Raw genomic sequence first — 16,714 nt, forward strand, 5'->3', positions numbered from 1 at the left:
CCCCTAGTCCGCAGGCCAACGCTCTATCCACTGAGCCAAACCGGTTTTGGCTCTCTTCAGCCTATGAACAAGCCAATCTCCGGGGGATCCAAGGTCCCTCAAACTATTAACCAATCTTACTTTCCCTTTTTATGCTCTATCATGCTCTAGTTAAGAGCACTATTCTATCTTCCCTTCCTCCTCTTTCGTGACCATTAAACCAAGCAATCTTGCCCCATCCCAGCCCCCAAAATAAACTCTAGAGCAAAATTCCTAAAACTTGACCCTCCAGTTTCCTGGGGCCTCACACCCTTCCTGTATGACACATGCCTCTCTTCATGGCCTTCTCTTCTCACTTCTCCTTAATATCAGTATTTCCAAGCGCCTGCATTTGCCTCACCATTCTTCTTGACACTATGCTTTCTCTGAAAATTTTCATTTTCTCTCCTAGTATTCATATGCAGCAGCCTCCCAAATACTTGTCACCAGTCCGGAACATTCTATCATGCTCTGTGCATACTCATATACGTATTCACTGCCTTCTGGTCATCTTCACTTGATATTATACAAGCACATTAAATTCAGCACAGCCAGAATTTAAAGCTTACATCTGGCTATGCTATTTTATTTTTTTTAATTAAATTATTATCTGTGTACATATACCATTGCCCCCCCCCTCCCATATACGCTCTCTATTTTAAATAAAGACACCCTTATATCCACCCCAAGACTTATCCTTGATTGATCCTTCCTCCCCTCACACACTCCCAACCCTCAGTCAATTGACTATCAAGCCCTGGTCATTTTATCACCTATATTGCCAGTCTATTCCATTCTCTTACCCCTTGCCCCAGTTCAGGCCTTCTTTCTTTATTAACAAGACTATTTATTACCACAGACTCCTAACTGGTCTGATTCTAGATTTACTCCCCTCAGACCTATCCTCTGCGTTGCTGCCAACGTGCCTTCAAAAGAAAAATCTGATTCTCTGGCTTCCTTACTTAACGTTCTTCAATAAATTCCCCTTCCAAGCTCCTGAATATGGAGGGCTTTGGGTCTCTAGTCTCTTTCTGCCTCTCCTGTCCTCTTCTTACCACTCTCGGCTGCATATTTTGTAATCCAGTAATAAGAATAGCTTGTAATTCTAATTTACTTCTCTTCTTGGCCTGGGTAACTGCTACTCGTCCCGAAGTAGCTACTCGTGGAAACCATCTCAAAGTCCAACCCCCTCTCTCCCACTTCCCTCAAGTGGATTAGATTCCCTTTCTATATGCTCTCATATATTTCTCTGCGCATCTCTCTAGCACTGCACTTACAAACGTCACTTCAAAATACTATGTGTAGCCGAAACCGGTTTTGCTCAGTGGATAGAGCGTTGGCCTGCGGACTGAAAGGTCCCGGGTTCAATTCCGGTCAAGGGCATGTACCCTGGCACATCCCCAGTTAGGGGGGGGGGGGGGGACGGGGAGGGTGTGTGCAGGAGGCAGCTGATAGATGTTTCTCTCTCATCGATGTTTCTAACTCTCTATCCCTCTCTCTTCCTCTCTGTAAAGAATATATATAGAATACACACACACACACACACACACACACACACACACACACACACACACGCGCACACTATGTGTATGCACCTGCTCAGCCCTTGACCTAAACAGTAAGCCCCTTGCAGAGGGAAACTGTCTTTGTCCCCATGGCATCCCCAGCGCCCTGCATCTTCAGTGACAGGTACTCTGCCAGTGTTTCTTGAATGAATAAATAAAACACTTTCCCCATCAGCTAAGCTTCACTCACACACACACACACACACACACACACACCCCGCCACCACCCTCTCGCCCCCAGACTGAGCGGCGTATCTGATGCTGAAGCACCGCCCTGAGCTCCGCTGTCGGCTGGCTCTCCGCCGCCGGACGGAGGCTCCTGGAGGCATAGGACCCGCCGCGTCCACCTGTCGGCCTCCGGGCGGGCCCCGGGAGAGGACGGGAGGAAACGCCGGACGGCGAGGCTGGGGAAGTCTGCCCGGGACTCCCTTCTCACGCACACCCTCCGCCGCGGGATGGGGCGGCGGGAGCCCCGGCTAGCACGCCCCTGCACCCCCGCGTGCTCGGGCAGCGCGGCCTCCCGCCCCCGGCCCCACCCCGCCGCCTCCGGGCGGGCCGTGTGCAGGGCCCCGCGGGCTCACCGGCAGGCGGAACTCCAGGTGCTCCTGCGCCATGAGCAGCAGGTACCTGTTCAGGGAGCCCGGCAGCGCCATTGCGGCCGGCGCCGGTACGCATGCGCAGCCCCGGGGCCCGGCGGTGCCCCGCCCCTGCCTCCCCCCGGAGTGGTTTCCGCCGGACCGGAGCGTGGAGGACCGGAAACGGAAGTCGGAGAAGCGGGCGCAGTCCCAGGAATCCTCACCGGCTCCGGGCGGGGCGCTCCCGGGTGGAGGCCGCCCAGCAGGAGGAGTCGGCGGCGGGGGGCTGCGTTGTGTTCCGGAGCAGCTGGCCCCGGGAGGCCCGGCAGTGCCCGTGGGCCTCCCGCCTGGAAGGTGCTTCCAGCTTCTCTACGACTTTCTCACTCCCCGGTTCTTGGAAACGGCACCGAAATGTCCCCTTTTCGTGCAGACCTCTCTGATCACTCCCCAGGCTTAGGGGACTGCCTGACCTGAACCACTTAGTTAACATTTCGTATACTTTTTTTCATTTTTTTGCAAAAACCTTTTAAGGATACATGCTTTGTAAGCCAATTATAATAAACTCTTTGAGGGCCGGGAACATCTGTACCTCAGAGCAAACAAAACAATGTCCTCCGGTGTAAGCACCAATAACTGCGAGATTGTGATGGGAGGCCGCCATAACCACAGCCAGCTGTGTATTAAAACCATGATGGAAGCCGCTTCTAACTGTTCCCTTTAGCGCAGATGCCACAGCAGTAAGTGCGTATCATGGATTGTAATAATTTGCATGGTATGGGTATAGGTGGTCTTGCTTTTCAGAGTACTGAGTCCTTTATTGAGAGCTGTTTTGCACTCCACCGGAATAATGTGCCAAGTACAAAAGAGTAGGTAGGTATCCTACATCTGAGCATCATGTGCCAGGAATGTAGCTGGTGCTTAGCGGTAGTGATTAAGGACATAAGCTGTGGTGGTAATCTTAGGTCCAAACCTCGGTTCCACTATTTACCAACTATATGTCTGCAAACAAATTTCTTAGCCTCTCTTATCTAAAATGTAAAAATACTGCCTCCTTCAAGGGATTGTTAGGACCAAGCAAAATACTAGTAATGTACATAAAGTGTTTAATATATTACCTGGCATATTGCATGGGGCTGATAAATGGCATTTAAGGAGATTTTTCTTCTCTTAAAAAAAAAAATTTAACCCTGCACAGGCAAACCATTAGGATTAGTGTGAAACTACTCTAAGATCAATTAAACTACCTTTAAGGGGTTCAATGTTTCTTGAGTTTACTAGAGTAGTTTAGGAATCACAGAAGAGTATGGACATTGGAAGCTGGTGTTCAAACTAGAATCTAGAAACTTCCAATTTTTATTTTATTTTATTTCTTTGTACTGAATGAGGCAAGGAAGTTCATTGTCTGTCTTCTGGGAACTTACCCAAAGTCCAGTCCCTGGTTCATCTACCAGGGCAGAACTCTGAGACTTGGCTCCTCCCATGAGAATTATTGTTGCACAAGCATGGAAGCCTCTGATACAGGCTGTTCATTATTTTTTTAAAAACCAGAGACGTTGCTGTAAGGACCAGGAATTGGAGAAGTGCTGTGTCGTGTTATGATTATAACAAACCACTACAGTGCTGAGACTAGCGCACACAGTTAGTGAAGAAAGATGACCAAAGTTTCCAAAAGCAGGTGTCATGTGTAATGTCAAGACTTCTCAGGCATCTGTATCAGATGGAGCATCTCACACCTGAAAAGGGATTGGGTATCACAGAGAACCATGGGGATTTGTGCACCAACGAGAGGGAGAAAATGTATCTTACTACTAGTTATTAAAATAGAAGATTTTTGCAATGAGTAAAAAACAAGGGGGCTTTTGAACAGTTTGGAGAATAAAATTTTATTGGAAGAAATTATGGAACAGAAGAGTCTCCTGCATCGTCAAGCTTAATGGAGATGATTCAGGAAGAAGGCGAGAGAACACCAGGTGCTCTCTGGAAGCAGACCTGAACACGCCGAGACTCTGAGGCACCAACTCAAACTTAAGCAGCTGCAGTTGAGTTAAGTATGGCTCGGCTCCTTGAGGTTAAATTCCCAACTAGCAAGATATCCAGAAGCGGAGCAAAGTAGATCTTGTCCTCTGGTCAAAAGACTCTCCAGAGCAAATCTGAAGCCCCAATTGCAATTTCAGCCCACTAATTTGTTACCTGTGAAACAGGTTCCGAGCACAGAAAAAAATGTGAATGACAATGGGCTGGAGATTCAGTTTTCTCTCACAGTCATCCTTAAACTCGAGCACTGCCACAATTCAAATCATCAAGGGCCATACAGTCCCAGGCAAATGTAAGGTTCAGTCTGATGAGGAAGGCTAGCACTGTCCAGCTGCTGGTTGAAATAGAAAGTTTTCCAAAAGAAGCCTAACCTAGAGCCTGCCGAAATTAGGGTGCCTTTCCTCTTTGGACCAGTCCTTAATTTGACTTAATTTGGTTATTTTGTTTACAGTGAGACTGAGATTGCAAGAGACCAAGTTTATTTAAAGCTCAATCAGAGACTTTTTTATACAGGGTGGGGCACAAGTAGGTTTATAGTTGTGAGTACATGAAATAAATACAGTTTATTCTTATATTATTTATTCATTATTGTACTATTTTCCATATCACCAACTGTAAACCTACTTTTGTCCCATCCTGTATTTATATTGCTAGAAAAAAGTTAATTCATAAAAATTAGCACACTTTTTTAAAGAATTATTTTAAGTTCGATACTAAAAACATTTTAAACTAGGTTTTGAAATAGCTTTCTATTGAGCTAATGTTATAGATAGCTAGAGAGTTATCAAATTCTTAAACTATTGAAAAGGCTGTGTAAGTTTTAATTGCAATTATTTCATTATTAATCTTTACAAGTAAAAGAAAACTGACCTAAAAGTGTGAGGTTCCAAGTGTTTTCCAACAAAGAAAAAAAGCATACTGTGAGAGTATAAACTTATATGAATTAAATCAACTGGCTAATTACATTTTTTTAAAATATGTTTTTATTGATTTCAGAGAGAGGGAGAGATAAATAGAAAACATCAATGATGAGAATCATCAATCGGATGCCTCCTCCATGTCCCCAACTAGGGATCGAGACCACAACCAGGGCATGTGCCCTGACCAGGAATTAAACCATGACCACCTGGTTCATGGGTCGATGCTCAACCACTAAGCCACACCAGCCAGGCATATGTTTTTTAAAAGTTCATTAGTCATTGAAAATTCTATAAGTACTACATGTTATCATCATAATATTGTCAATTATATTGCAAGTTCACATAGTACAACATGAAGCACATGCTGAATATTCCTTTTCTGTATCTTGTCATATTTGAACTGATTCAAATAAACTTGCTAATCTGTGTAGGTGCTAATCTGTGTAGGTGCTCAGCAAACTACTTAACAAAGCAATGCTCAAAACTTGTTGCTCTAATTTTGATCAGCTTAACAATAACCCACAACCTTCGGACCAACTATGTTACTCTAATTTTGAAAGTCCATAACCCCTACTCCTAAATTCCTCTCTCCAGCTCTGGTGAATTAAAATGGAATTTGGGCATTCAAGTCAATTGCAAAATAAATTATAATGGAAGCAGAACACAAGAAAAAGTACATTTGGGTCTCAAACTAAAGTTCCACTGTCTTCCTGCCTAACATTGAGCCACCTGCTCTCAAAAGTGTTTCCCTCTAGCCGAAACCGGTTTGGCTCAGTGGATAGAGTGCCGGTCTGCGGACTGAAAGGTCCCTGGTTCAATTCCGGTCAAGGGCATGTACCATGGTTGCAGGCACATCCCAGTAGGGGGTGTGCAAGAGGCAGCTGATCAATGATTCTCTCTCATCGATGTTTCTAACTCTCTTTCCCTCTCTCTTCCTCTCTGTAAAAAATCAATAAAATATATTTTTTTAAAAAGTGTTTCCCTCTCCACAGCCTCTTCTGTACACATTATAGTACTTAACACATTTAATTGTAATCACTAGTTTTGACTGACCCTTGTATTAGCAATTAAAGGCAGTCCTTGCTGAAACCGGTTTGGCTCAGTGGATAGAGCGTAGGCCCGAGGACTGAAAGGTTCCGGGTTCGATTCTGGTCAAGGGCATTTACCTTGGTTGCAGGCACATCCCCAGGGGGGGGTGTGCAGGAAGCAGCTGATCGATGATTCTCTCTCGTCGATGTTTCTGACTCTCTGTCCCTCTCTCTTCCTCTCTGTGAAAAGTCAATAAAATATATTTTAAAGGCAGTTCTTTCTCACTTTTATATTTCTTGATCCTGGCAATAGCTGATACACATTAAAGGCTCAGTAAATGTTTGCTGAATGAATAAATGAGTGAACTAAACAATAATGATTTCAGGCATTGTAACTAAACATAGTATTCATCACTTAAAACTACATTTAATATCATGCAAAAAAAATGAGAAACTAGTCATCTTAGCCATTTCCAATTTCAATACTTTAATCCTTACATTCCTAACATCAATACTTTAATCCTTATGTTCACTTATTCAAGTACATACAATAGTAATAATATACACTGGCACAATGTAGGATTAGCTTTCGGTACCTACTATTTTTTATTCACATAGTGCTATTATTAATCTAGATTAGCAACAAAAGGCAGTTTATAAAGAAATATCTCATAAAATAATACATCAATAAAACTGACATTGTATTATTAACATACATTTTCTGATCTGAGACCGCCTATCTTTACTTTCAAACCAGGATGTTTTCATGATAAAAACTAGATCTAATCACTTTTTAATTCTAATTTTCCTTTGGTACAGCAAACAAACCATAAAACAGCAGTTTCTGTCAGTTTTAATAAATTAATGTAACTATTTTATGTTTATTTCCCACATATGTTCTTACAGGTAAAATTGCATTACCGTGAATTCTCTCAGCCAAATTGATTGTTATTGCAAAGTCACTGTTAGAAATTATTATATACTAGAGGCCCAGGACATGGAATTAATGCACTTGCAGGCGGAGTGGTTGTTCCTCAGCTGGGTCTGCGCCCTCTTGCGGCCAGGGAGCCCTCGGGGGATGTCCGTCAGTTGGACATCCTTAGCACTGCTGCGGAAGCGAGAGGTTCCTGCCACCCTCACTGCGCTCACCAGCCATGAGCCCAGTGGCTTCTGGCTGAGCTGCGCTCTGCCTGTGAGCACACTGACCACCGGGGGCAGCTCCTGCATTGAACGTCTGCCCCCTGGTGGTCAGTGTACATTATAGTGACCAGTTGTTATGCTGTTTGGTCAATTTGCATATTACCCTTTTATTAGATAGGGCTAGAGGCCCGTTTGAGGAAGATTCCTGCAAGAATAGGGCTTCCTTTGGCCGGAACGAAGCAGGGAAGGGAGAGCTTCTCTCCCATCTCCACTGCCCCACTTGCTTCCCTCCCATCTCTGCTGCCCCACTTGCTTCTCTGCAGCTTCACTCCTTTCTGCAGTACTTGGTTTCCTTCTACGCTGTCTCTTCAGTCTTCGCTCAGTGCCTGTGTATGCAAATTAACCATCATCTTTGTTGGGTTAATTTGCATACTCGCTCTGATTGGCTGGTGGGCATAGCGGAGGGATAATCAATTTGCATGTTTCTCTTTTATTAGTGTAGATATACAGATTTCAGGACTAATTTATTACACAAATGCTAGGCTTTAAGAAATAAAAGCCAGCATCTGAAATCTGAGTAAAAAGTGACAAATATATGAATTCTTTCTAGCAAGATCAGAGATCACTATATAATACAGTACTCTTTACTTTGAAATAGGTACAAAATTATGAAACTGTCAAGAGATGGTTAATATCTTTTCTCTTTCATAATAAAACTCCAACAAAGTACTTTCTATACCCGTTGGTTCTTCATAATAATCACTATTATAAATGACAATAATGAGAAATGAAAATAGTTGAACTTTTAAAAAATACAGAGCCCTTCTTGATTAACAGAATTTGTTTTAATGAAATTTTATCTATAATATCTTATACCTTAGACAAGTAACCATTAAAGAAGTCAATGCCAGAGTATTCATATAACTATATTATAGATCTCAGGAAACAGACATTCAGAAAAGACTTAAGGCTACCCAGTAATAGCCTCTTATAAAACCCAACAAACCTTACCATTATAATTTGATTTAAAAGGGGCCAAAATATTAGTTTCTGTTGAGCCAAGAATATGAAAATCTTCCACTGATGTCATTCTGATGTTCTTAGTTTTTGAAGCAAATAGTCAGCCTGTAATTTTAAAAACACAACACATTTTTTATTACAAATATGGTAGCTGGTGTGAAAAATTCTACTGGCATACCTATTATAATAAACCACAGCAGACTGTCTGGATAATATGTATTCTCTTCTTAAAAATATCTTACAAAAAACTTAAACATAAGTGGAATCATATACTATTTGGTTTATTTCCCTGAGCATAATGTCCTCATGGTTTATCCATGGTTTAGCATGGGTCAAAATTCCCTTACTGTAAAAAAAAAAAAATCATTTTTAAAATACAGTGGACATATAATGTTATCTTAGTTCCAAATGTACTACATAGTGATTAGATATTTATATACATTAGGAAGTGTTCTCCCCAGTAAGTCTGGTATCTTTCTGATACCATAGTTATTACAATATTATTGACTATATTTCTTATACTGTACTTTATATCCCCATGACTATTTTTTTTTTAAAGTGTATTTTTAATTAGTTTTTATTATGGAAGCATGGCTCATGTAGAAAATTAGAAATACAAATACAAGGGGGAAAAATCGTGTTTTGAATTACACTGATATTTTAGAGACCACACCAACTATCCTGCAGAATATCACACTATTTCATTTCAAATACACACACATTCCTTAAATATATTTTAATTAAATAAAGTCATTTAAGCAAGTTGAAGATAGGAACAATAAGTCTGAAATAAGAAGTTTCTAGAAATAGGGTGCTTTTGAAATTTATTTACTATGACTATAATAATAATATGCATTGATTAATGGTAATTATTTAAAATTTTAAAATTACTCAGATATAGCAACTGTAGGTCACCTTGTCATCATGGATACATAAAATAAGAGACTGGTAAACTACTAGTAGAGTGGCCTTGGAACGATCGAGTCATTTTTTTAGCCTTGACTGTCAGGCCACAGGTCTATAAGCAGCTGAATTCTATTCTACTTTTGTCCTAGTAAAGCAGAATTTTGCAATTTTTTTAGGCTCAAAGCTTCAATCTCACATCTGGTAGTTGATGCTACTACAGCCCTTTTTTAAAGGAGTTTAAGTATCAAAAATTACAAAAATCTCAATTTCTACAGTAATGTTGCTAATAAAGACAGAAGCTGCATGTAACATTTATTGAGTACTTATTATTTGCAAAGTACTTTTAATTTACATGTAAATTATTTTATAAATTCTACAGAAATAGGTACTATTACCTATATGCAGGTAATAAAGAACTTGGACCTTAAAACTCTTAAATAACTTGCACAGGGTCCCTCAAGTAATTAATGAAGCCAGAATTTGAATCCAGATTTGATTCTGGATTCTAAACTATAAATGCCATGATTCTTCTATATCACATTCTCTACCTGAGATGGAGAGACTCAGCCTGAGTTTCTCTTCCTACAGATCTGACGACCTGGAAAATCCCCCCAATTAAAAATATTATTTTGGATATGTGCAAGAAGTATGATAAAACAGGTTATCAAACCTATAAAAGCTGTCTCCAAAAAAGAGAAAAGCTACATTAAAAAAAGGACAAATATTTTATATACTTTTGTATGCTGCTAGTATAACAATAATACTTACTGTGATGAACCAATAGGAATTCGGTCTATAAATCAATTTTGATATGAAGCCAAACTCAGTGACTGGTGCTATGACATGAAGGTGCAAGTGGGAAATGGAGCAGAATGGTGGCACATGAAAACCCATTCTAAAACAGAAAGGTAAGAGATAATTGACAAATCAGTTCTACAATAGTTTAAAGCTATTTTTTCATGTTAAAATGCATAAATATCAAAAAGATCCAACACAGGTTACCTAAGGTAGATCTTCACTCAAACATCTCTTTTACTGTTTTTCTTTATTCACTTTAGAGTATTCACAAAGTTCCTCTTTTTTTTTTTTTTTTTTTAAATATATTTTATTGATTTTGTACAGAGAGGAAGGGAGAGAGATAGAGAGTTAGAAACATCGATGAGAGAGAGTCATCGATCAGTTGCCTCTTGCACACCCCCTACTGGGGATATGCCCGCAACCAAGTACATGCCCTTGACCGGAATCGAACCCGGGACCCTTCAGTCCCCAAGCCGATGCTCTATCCATTGAGCCAAACCAGTCCCGGCCACAAAGTTCCTCTTATTTTCATGTTTAAATGTACAGTAACATAAACTCTTCATCAAGAAGGTCTTACAGTATATCATGCCTTAATATAACCTTCATGAATTTGGAGATGGCATTCCATCCTATCATTTCCAGCCTTTATCATATTAAGCTTTAATTCTCCTAAAATATGCCTCTTCAATGAAGATAAATAAATAAATACAGGACACTCGAGTAGGTTCCATTATTCCAAGACACAGCCAGTAGATGGCAAGTGTTCTCCTCTAATAGAAGTGGTAAATCATTTCCTTATGAACCAGGATTTTAGTAGTGAAATTAATTATATTATCATTAAAGAAAAAATTTATCATCAGTTGTTTCTTGTTTAACAATAAAAATTTAGATGACAATTATTCATATTCATTTGTTTTAAAATACATAACAATTCATTTGACTAATAAAATTTTTTAAAATATGACAACCTTTTAAAAATTAATTTACAGTTTTGCAAGTCCCCTTATTCTTAGTGGAAGAAGGCACAGAAGTGCTATATTGTGTCAGTATAGGACAAGGTAAGTCAGATATGCAACACATATTGGAAGGCTTTCACTACTACCTAGAAAAGGAGACTAGGTTTTCTCTCTATGGAATACAAGTTATCTAATGTAGAATCAAGAAATCTAAAAGCCAGAAGAGACTCAGCCTTTTTATTTTAAATATGGGGAAGCTAAGATCCAAAAAGTTTAATAAACTTTCTAAAATCACAGTGTTAGGGAGTGGCAGAGTTAGGATTTAGACTCCTAAATAAAATAGAGTCAGAAGGGACCCAGCTCTACTTTTTCATCCACTCTTTATTGTACTAAATACAAAATTATGTTAGCAAGAGGTAAAGTGAGTTTCTTAACTTTGCAGAATTCAATATTTCTTATTTTTAATCCTCACCTGAGGATGTTTTTGTTGATTTTAGAGAGGGAGGGAGGAAGAGAAACATTGATGTGATAGTTGGAACGTAAGTACCATTTTCCTATTACACTGAGATTTATGATGTTTAAGACATGCCAGACATTAATAGGTTATTCTTTTTTTTTTTTTTTTAATCCCCATTCAAGGATATTTTTCCAATGATGTTTAGAGAGAGTGGAAGGGAGGGAGGACGAAGGGGGGAGAGAAAGAGAGACAGACAGACACACACATTGATTAGTTGCCATCAACTAATTGCCATCTACTGGCTGTGTCTTGGAATAATGGAACCTACTTTAGTGTCCTGTATTTATTTATTTATTTATCTTCATTGAAGAGACATATCTTAGGAGAATTAAAGCTTGTCTGTTTCTATAACAAGCAAGCACTCCTATGACTAGGATGGGAATGTACTAGTTTTGGCCAAAGGACATCAAATACCATTTGTTCTTTGTCATTATCATTCTTGGGTATTCGGAGCATCTTCACACACACAGTCTCACCTGAGCCTACAAGTAGGCAGAACAAGATTAAAAGACTTGTCTAAAACGACAGAACCAGTACAAGCCCAGTACACGGGAAGCATCGTGGGGAGCGTTAGAATTCAGGTCTCTCGGAATTCCAGTTCCGAGGTGTCCAGGCCACCTCCACTATACACACCTTGGTACTGCTTTGGTCACACAGGAAAAGTCAGAAATATTTAAAAACAAAAACAGATGCCAAATTGAACATTTTGTGCTTTTGCTCAAATTTTGACAAACGCCAGAGTTCAGCAGGCAATGAAATCAAGTTAATTTCATGCTAAAAGCATATTTTTAAACCACATAAAATATTTTCTAAGGAAATTCGATTTATACACGATTTTATAGAAATGCACATATTGAACAAAGAAAAGTCGACTCGTAACTATTCTACCCACCCACTGATTGAATATACTTGTCTGTCCAAACTACAAGAGGTGATTATTAGAAGATGCTGAGACATGAGAGGAAGTAATTTCTTTTTCATTAAATTTACATTATCAATGAACTACACATTCACTTTCAGGAAAGCTGCATTTACATCATAAACTCAGCCGGTTCTGCTTTCCTTTCCCCTGAGGAAATAACATTTCAGAAAAATCAACTGTGAATACTGGTTTCCATTTGGAAGTATACATACCTCACATTTGTGAAGTCAGTGAAATTATTCTTTTTAAGAATGGTTTTTCCAACAGTGACCATGCTCTCAACTATAAAACAGGAAAGAAACTACATTACATTTATAGGAGACATTAAGTTCACTAAGGTGTTATTAATCTTAACTTTGGGGCCCTAATCAAATTTACTTATTCCAGGGGGGTGGGATTAATTCTAAGTGTGCAAGACTGGTACAATATCCGTAAGTCAATAAATATGACACAACACATTAACAGATTGTAAGACAAAAATCACCTGATCACATCAATAGATGCAGAAAAAGCACTGGACAAAATCCAGCACCCATTTTTGATAAAAACTCTCAGCAAAGTGGGAATAGAGGGATCAAGATGATAGAATCATGAAGAATACTGCCATCATCTTACCAAGTCCTATTTGCTCTTTCTTTAGCTCTGTGCAATTTCCAATATGCTGCTTTGGCACCACAAGATAATGATGAGATGCTGCTGGTTTGATATCTTTAAAGCAAACTAGGTTTTCATCCTAAAGCAAAAACATAACATTTGCTAGTGAGTTTTTTAAAATAATTAACTAATGTGTCCTGGCGAGTGTGGGACAGTGGTTAGTCACTGAAAGGTCATGGGTCCGACTCCCAGTCAAGGACACATACTGGTTTGCAGGTTCAATCCCCAGTCCCAGACAGGAGGCAACTAATCAGTGTTTGCCTCTCTCTTTTTCTCTCTCTCTCTCTCTTTCTCTCTCTCTCTCTCTCTCTCTTCTCCCTCTCTTCTCCCTCCCTTCCACTCTCTCTAAACATCATTGGAAAAATATCCTTGAATGGGGATTTAAAAAAAAAAGAAAAAAAAAAGAATGACCTATTAATTTCTGGCATGTCTTAAACATCATAAATCTCAGTCCAATAGGAAAATGGTACTTAATGTACCAACTATCACATCAATGTTTCTCTCCCTCCCTCCCTCTCTAAAATCAACAAAAACATGTCCTCAGGTGAGGATTAAAAATAAGAAATATTGAATTCTGCAAAGTTAAGAAACTCACTTTACCTCTTGCTAACATAATTTTGTATTTAGTATCGTACAATAAAGAGTGGAAGAAAAAGTCTATTTTTTTTACTACTACTTTGCAGGGAGACACCTTATTCTTTCTCCCTGTCTGGTCTCCCTGCCTCTTCCTTCCCCCAGGCGCAGTGGTTCTCAACCTCGCTAATGCCGCGGCCCTTTAATACAGTTCCTCACGTTGAGGTGACCCCAACCATAACATTATTTTCGCTGCTACTTCATAACTTTCAAAAGGTTGTATCTTTAAAGGCGGGTCGAACCTATCATTCAGAATTGAAGGTTCAGATAAAGAGCTTCACAGATTAGAAAAAGCTAAAGGAGTTCATCACCGCCAAACCAGGATTATATGAAATGCTGAAAAGTATTCTTTAAGAAGAGGAAGAAAAAAAGACAAAGATAAAAATTATGAACAACAAATACGAACCTATCAACAAAAAGTGCATCGAAAAACCAAGGGAATAAAAAATCCGATGAACAGAATAAACTGGTGAATATAACAGAATCAGGGGCACAGAAAGGGAGCGAACTGATAATTCTTGGGGGAGAGGGGTGCGGGGGTGCGGGAAGAGACTGGACTAAAATTGTACACCTATGGCCTAAACCGGTTTGGCTCGGTAGGGGGTGTGCAAGAGGCAGCTAATCGATGCTTCTCTCTCATCAATGTTTCTAACTCTCTATCCCTCTCTCTTCCTCTCTGTAAAAAAACAATAAAATATATATTTTAAAAATAAAATAAAATTGTACACATATGGATGAGGACAGTGGGGGGAGGAGGGGAGGGCAGAGGATGGGGTAGGAACCTGGTAGAGGGGAGCTATGGGGGGGGGGGGGTGAGGAACAACTGTAATAATCTGAACAATAAAGGTTTATTAAATTTAAAAAATAATAAAATGCAAAAGAATAAAAAATAAAAATAAAGGCAGGTAGCACCGACAGCAGTGTGTGCCAGCTGCCTGTTTAGAAAGACCTGGGCAGCACCCAGTGCTCTCCCACGTGACACCTGCCAACCCCGCGCTCCCAGGAGCCGGGCCTCCCGCGGCGACCTGACCTCCGACCTCTGACCTCGGCGCCAGCCTCCTTCCCGTCCACCGAACCACCACCACCACCACCACCACCACCACCACCACCACCTCTGCACAGTCACTGTGGCCGTGGGGTCCCCGTCCCGGCCTCGCCTCGGAGCCCATGAATCGTGTGCAGAACTTAAAAGCGGTGTTTCAACGGCGGGGGTGGGGGCTGCCGGGGCAGAGACCATAAGGGCGATTTTCTGCCCAAAACTTCGGTCCCCGCAGAGACAGGCCCGAGTGCGGGCTTCATCACCCCCTCCACACACACACACACACACACCCCGGACCCCACCAGCCAGGAGCCCCCCCCACACACACACACACACACACGCACACACCCCACACCCCTCCCCCCGCACCCCCTCCCCTCCCCCCGCACCCTCCAGCCAGGAGCCCGCCCTCCGAGGGCCCAGGCCGCCGCCCGCCGCCCACCTCACAGTGCAGGAACTCGGTGTCCTCCCCCTCCACGATCCGGCAGAACACGCACTGGCTGTTGGAGCGCGTTGGCTTGGCGGCGCCCTCGGCGGTGGCCGAGGGAGACCCCGTAGGTTGTGCGGAGGTCCCACCGCCGGTCTCTCCGCCGGAGCCACTGGGCGCGTCGTCGGCCATAGCGCCTGCCCCCGCGGCCCAGCGCCTCGCCTCCTCCGGGACCAGGGGGCTCGGCCGACCGAGCCCGCCTCCGGCACCTGCGCGGCTTCACCTCCAGGCGTCGCCGCGGGCCGGGCGCTGGGCGGAGCTGCGTTGGGCGCCGGCGGGAGGGCGGCCGGGTGCCGAGCCTCCCTGGCAGCGCCCGGCCTCAAAGCCGCGGCCACGAGGGGGCGCGCGAGTCTATGACAGGAGTCTACTGGGCGGAGCCCGCGGCGGGGTGGCCCCGCCCCCTGCGTCTCCTAGGTAATGACGCACGACGTCCGCCCAGACGCAGGAGCCCGCCTGGCGTCCTGGTGACTCCCCAGCGCGTCCTAATGCCCCGCCCGGTGAGACCTGTTAGGGATCCTTCCAGTGGTGGGCAAACTGCGGCTCCGAGCCACATGCGACTCTTTGATAAGGTGACCAGACGTCCCACCAAGTCCCGATTTCTAACAATTTGTCCCGCGTCCCGGGATGAAGGGTCAAATTGTAAAAAATCGGGAGGTCTGGTCACCTTACTCTTTTGACCCCTTGAGTGTGGCTCTTCCACAAAATACCACAGCCTGGGCGAGTTTATTTTGAAGAAGTGGCATTAGAAGAAGTTTAGGTTTAAAAAATTTGGTTCTCAAAAGACATCTCAATCATTGTACTGTTGACATTTGGCTCTGTGGACTAATGAGTTTGCCGACCACTGTGACCTTCTTTCCACAAACCCTCTGCTAGAAAAGACCCCAGAGTGCATTACCCTGTCTTAAAAACAAAGGCTTTCAAAAACCTGTAGGTCTTAAGAGGATGAACAAAATCCCTAGAGCTTTCTTTTCAGTGTAGATCACTTTGGTGCTTTTGCATGCATAGACAGCCTAGTCACTGTAGGTGATTAAGCTGAAACTGTCCGAAATGGGACTTCACCTCTTTGCTTTCGGTTATGTTAACAGCATCCGCTAACTCCAAGAGCCGTCCAAGCTCACATTCCCATTCACAGAGTCCTGTAGGTTATGGTCTGAAATATCAAATTCACTGCCGATGCCTCATGATGCTGCACCTCAACCACTGCAATAGCCTTCCGAAATCATAGTTTCTCTCCACGATTCTCCTGTTACTCAAACAAAAACCCTTTAGTAACTATCGCACCCCTCTTTCCCCCAAAAAAGTATCAATTCCTTAGCTTGATATTCAAGGTGGCTCTGATTTGACCTCAACTTTTGATTTCATAACACGTGGCTTTTTGGTGAACACCCAAAGTGTGGCATGTACCTCTCTAATCCTTAAAACAAGCGAGGCTGGCTTTATCATTCACACTACTGAGATGCAGAAACAAACTTGGGCTTGTCCGACACCAAACGCAGCTAGTC

At 42.2% G+C, this 16,714-nt stretch overlaps 2 protein-coding genes across 9 annotated transcripts in view; both read right to left on the reverse strand.

Moving 5' to 3' along the window:
• TRMT11 (tRNA methyltransferase 11 homolog) overlaps positions 1-2,316 on the reverse strand; it is a 39,109-nt gene extending 36,793 nt beyond the window's left edge. Inside the window, exon 1 of one of the 2 annotated variants that reach the window (XM_084889651.1) lies at positions 2,165-2,316. In XM_084889651.1, the coding sequence (XP_084745777.1) occupies positions 2,165-2,236 (72 nt within the window). In that variant the 5' untranslated portion in view covers positions 2,237-2,316. The remainder of the gene's footprint in view (positions 1-2,164) is intronic. The other variant, XM_084889652.1, reaches the window with a different exon arrangement.
• Positions 2,317-4,022: 1,706 nt separating this feature from the next.
• On the reverse strand, positions 4,023-15,542 carry HINT3 (histidine triad nucleotide binding protein 3). 7 transcript variants are annotated; one of them, XR_014795613.1, is made up of 7 exons: positions 15,168-15,537; positions 13,015-13,132; positions 12,612-12,681; positions 9,975-10,101; positions 8,292-8,405; positions 6,279-6,380; positions 4,023-4,348 (listed from the first exon to the last, which is right to left on the reverse strand). XR_014795613.1 is itself a non-coding variant. In XM_084890845.1 (5 exons), the coding sequence occupies exons 1-5, from the start codon at positions 15,342-15,344 to the stop codon at positions 8,367-8,369; spliced, it is 531 nt and encodes a 176-aa protein (XP_084746971.1). In that variant the 5' UTR covers positions 15,345-15,536; the 3' UTR covers positions 6,604-8,366. The 7 variants fall into 7 exon arrangements, 1 of the variants encoding a protein (XP_084746971.1); XR_014795614.1 differs by having other exon boundaries at positions 4,023-5,605; positions 5,659-6,380; XR_014795615.1 differs by having other exon boundaries at positions 4,023-5,596; positions 5,651-6,380.
• Positions 15,543-16,714: the final 1,172 nt, after the last annotated feature.

Source organism: Pipistrellus hanaki, assembly GCF_964339955.1.
Source record: "Pipistrellus hanaki genome assembly, chromosome: 7".
Lineage (NCBI taxonomy): Eukaryota > Metazoa > Chordata > Mammalia > Chiroptera > Vespertilionidae > Pipistrellus > Pipistrellus hanaki.

Bases quoted from the DNA above. Each gene is read 5' to 3' on its own strand.
- HINT3 (XM_084890845.1), bottom strand. From the start codon at position 15,344: ATGGCCGACGACGCGCCCAGTGGCTCCGGCGGAGAGACCGGCGGTGGG. The intron at 10,102-12,611 runs GTATGTATACTT...TTTCTGTTTTAG, and splicing joins ACTGACTTCACAAATGTGAG to AATGGGTTTTCATGTGCCAC. The intron at 8,406-9,974 runs GTAAGTATTATT...TTAAAATTACAG, and splicing joins ATTCCTATTGGTTCATCACA to GCTGACTATTTGCTTCAAAA.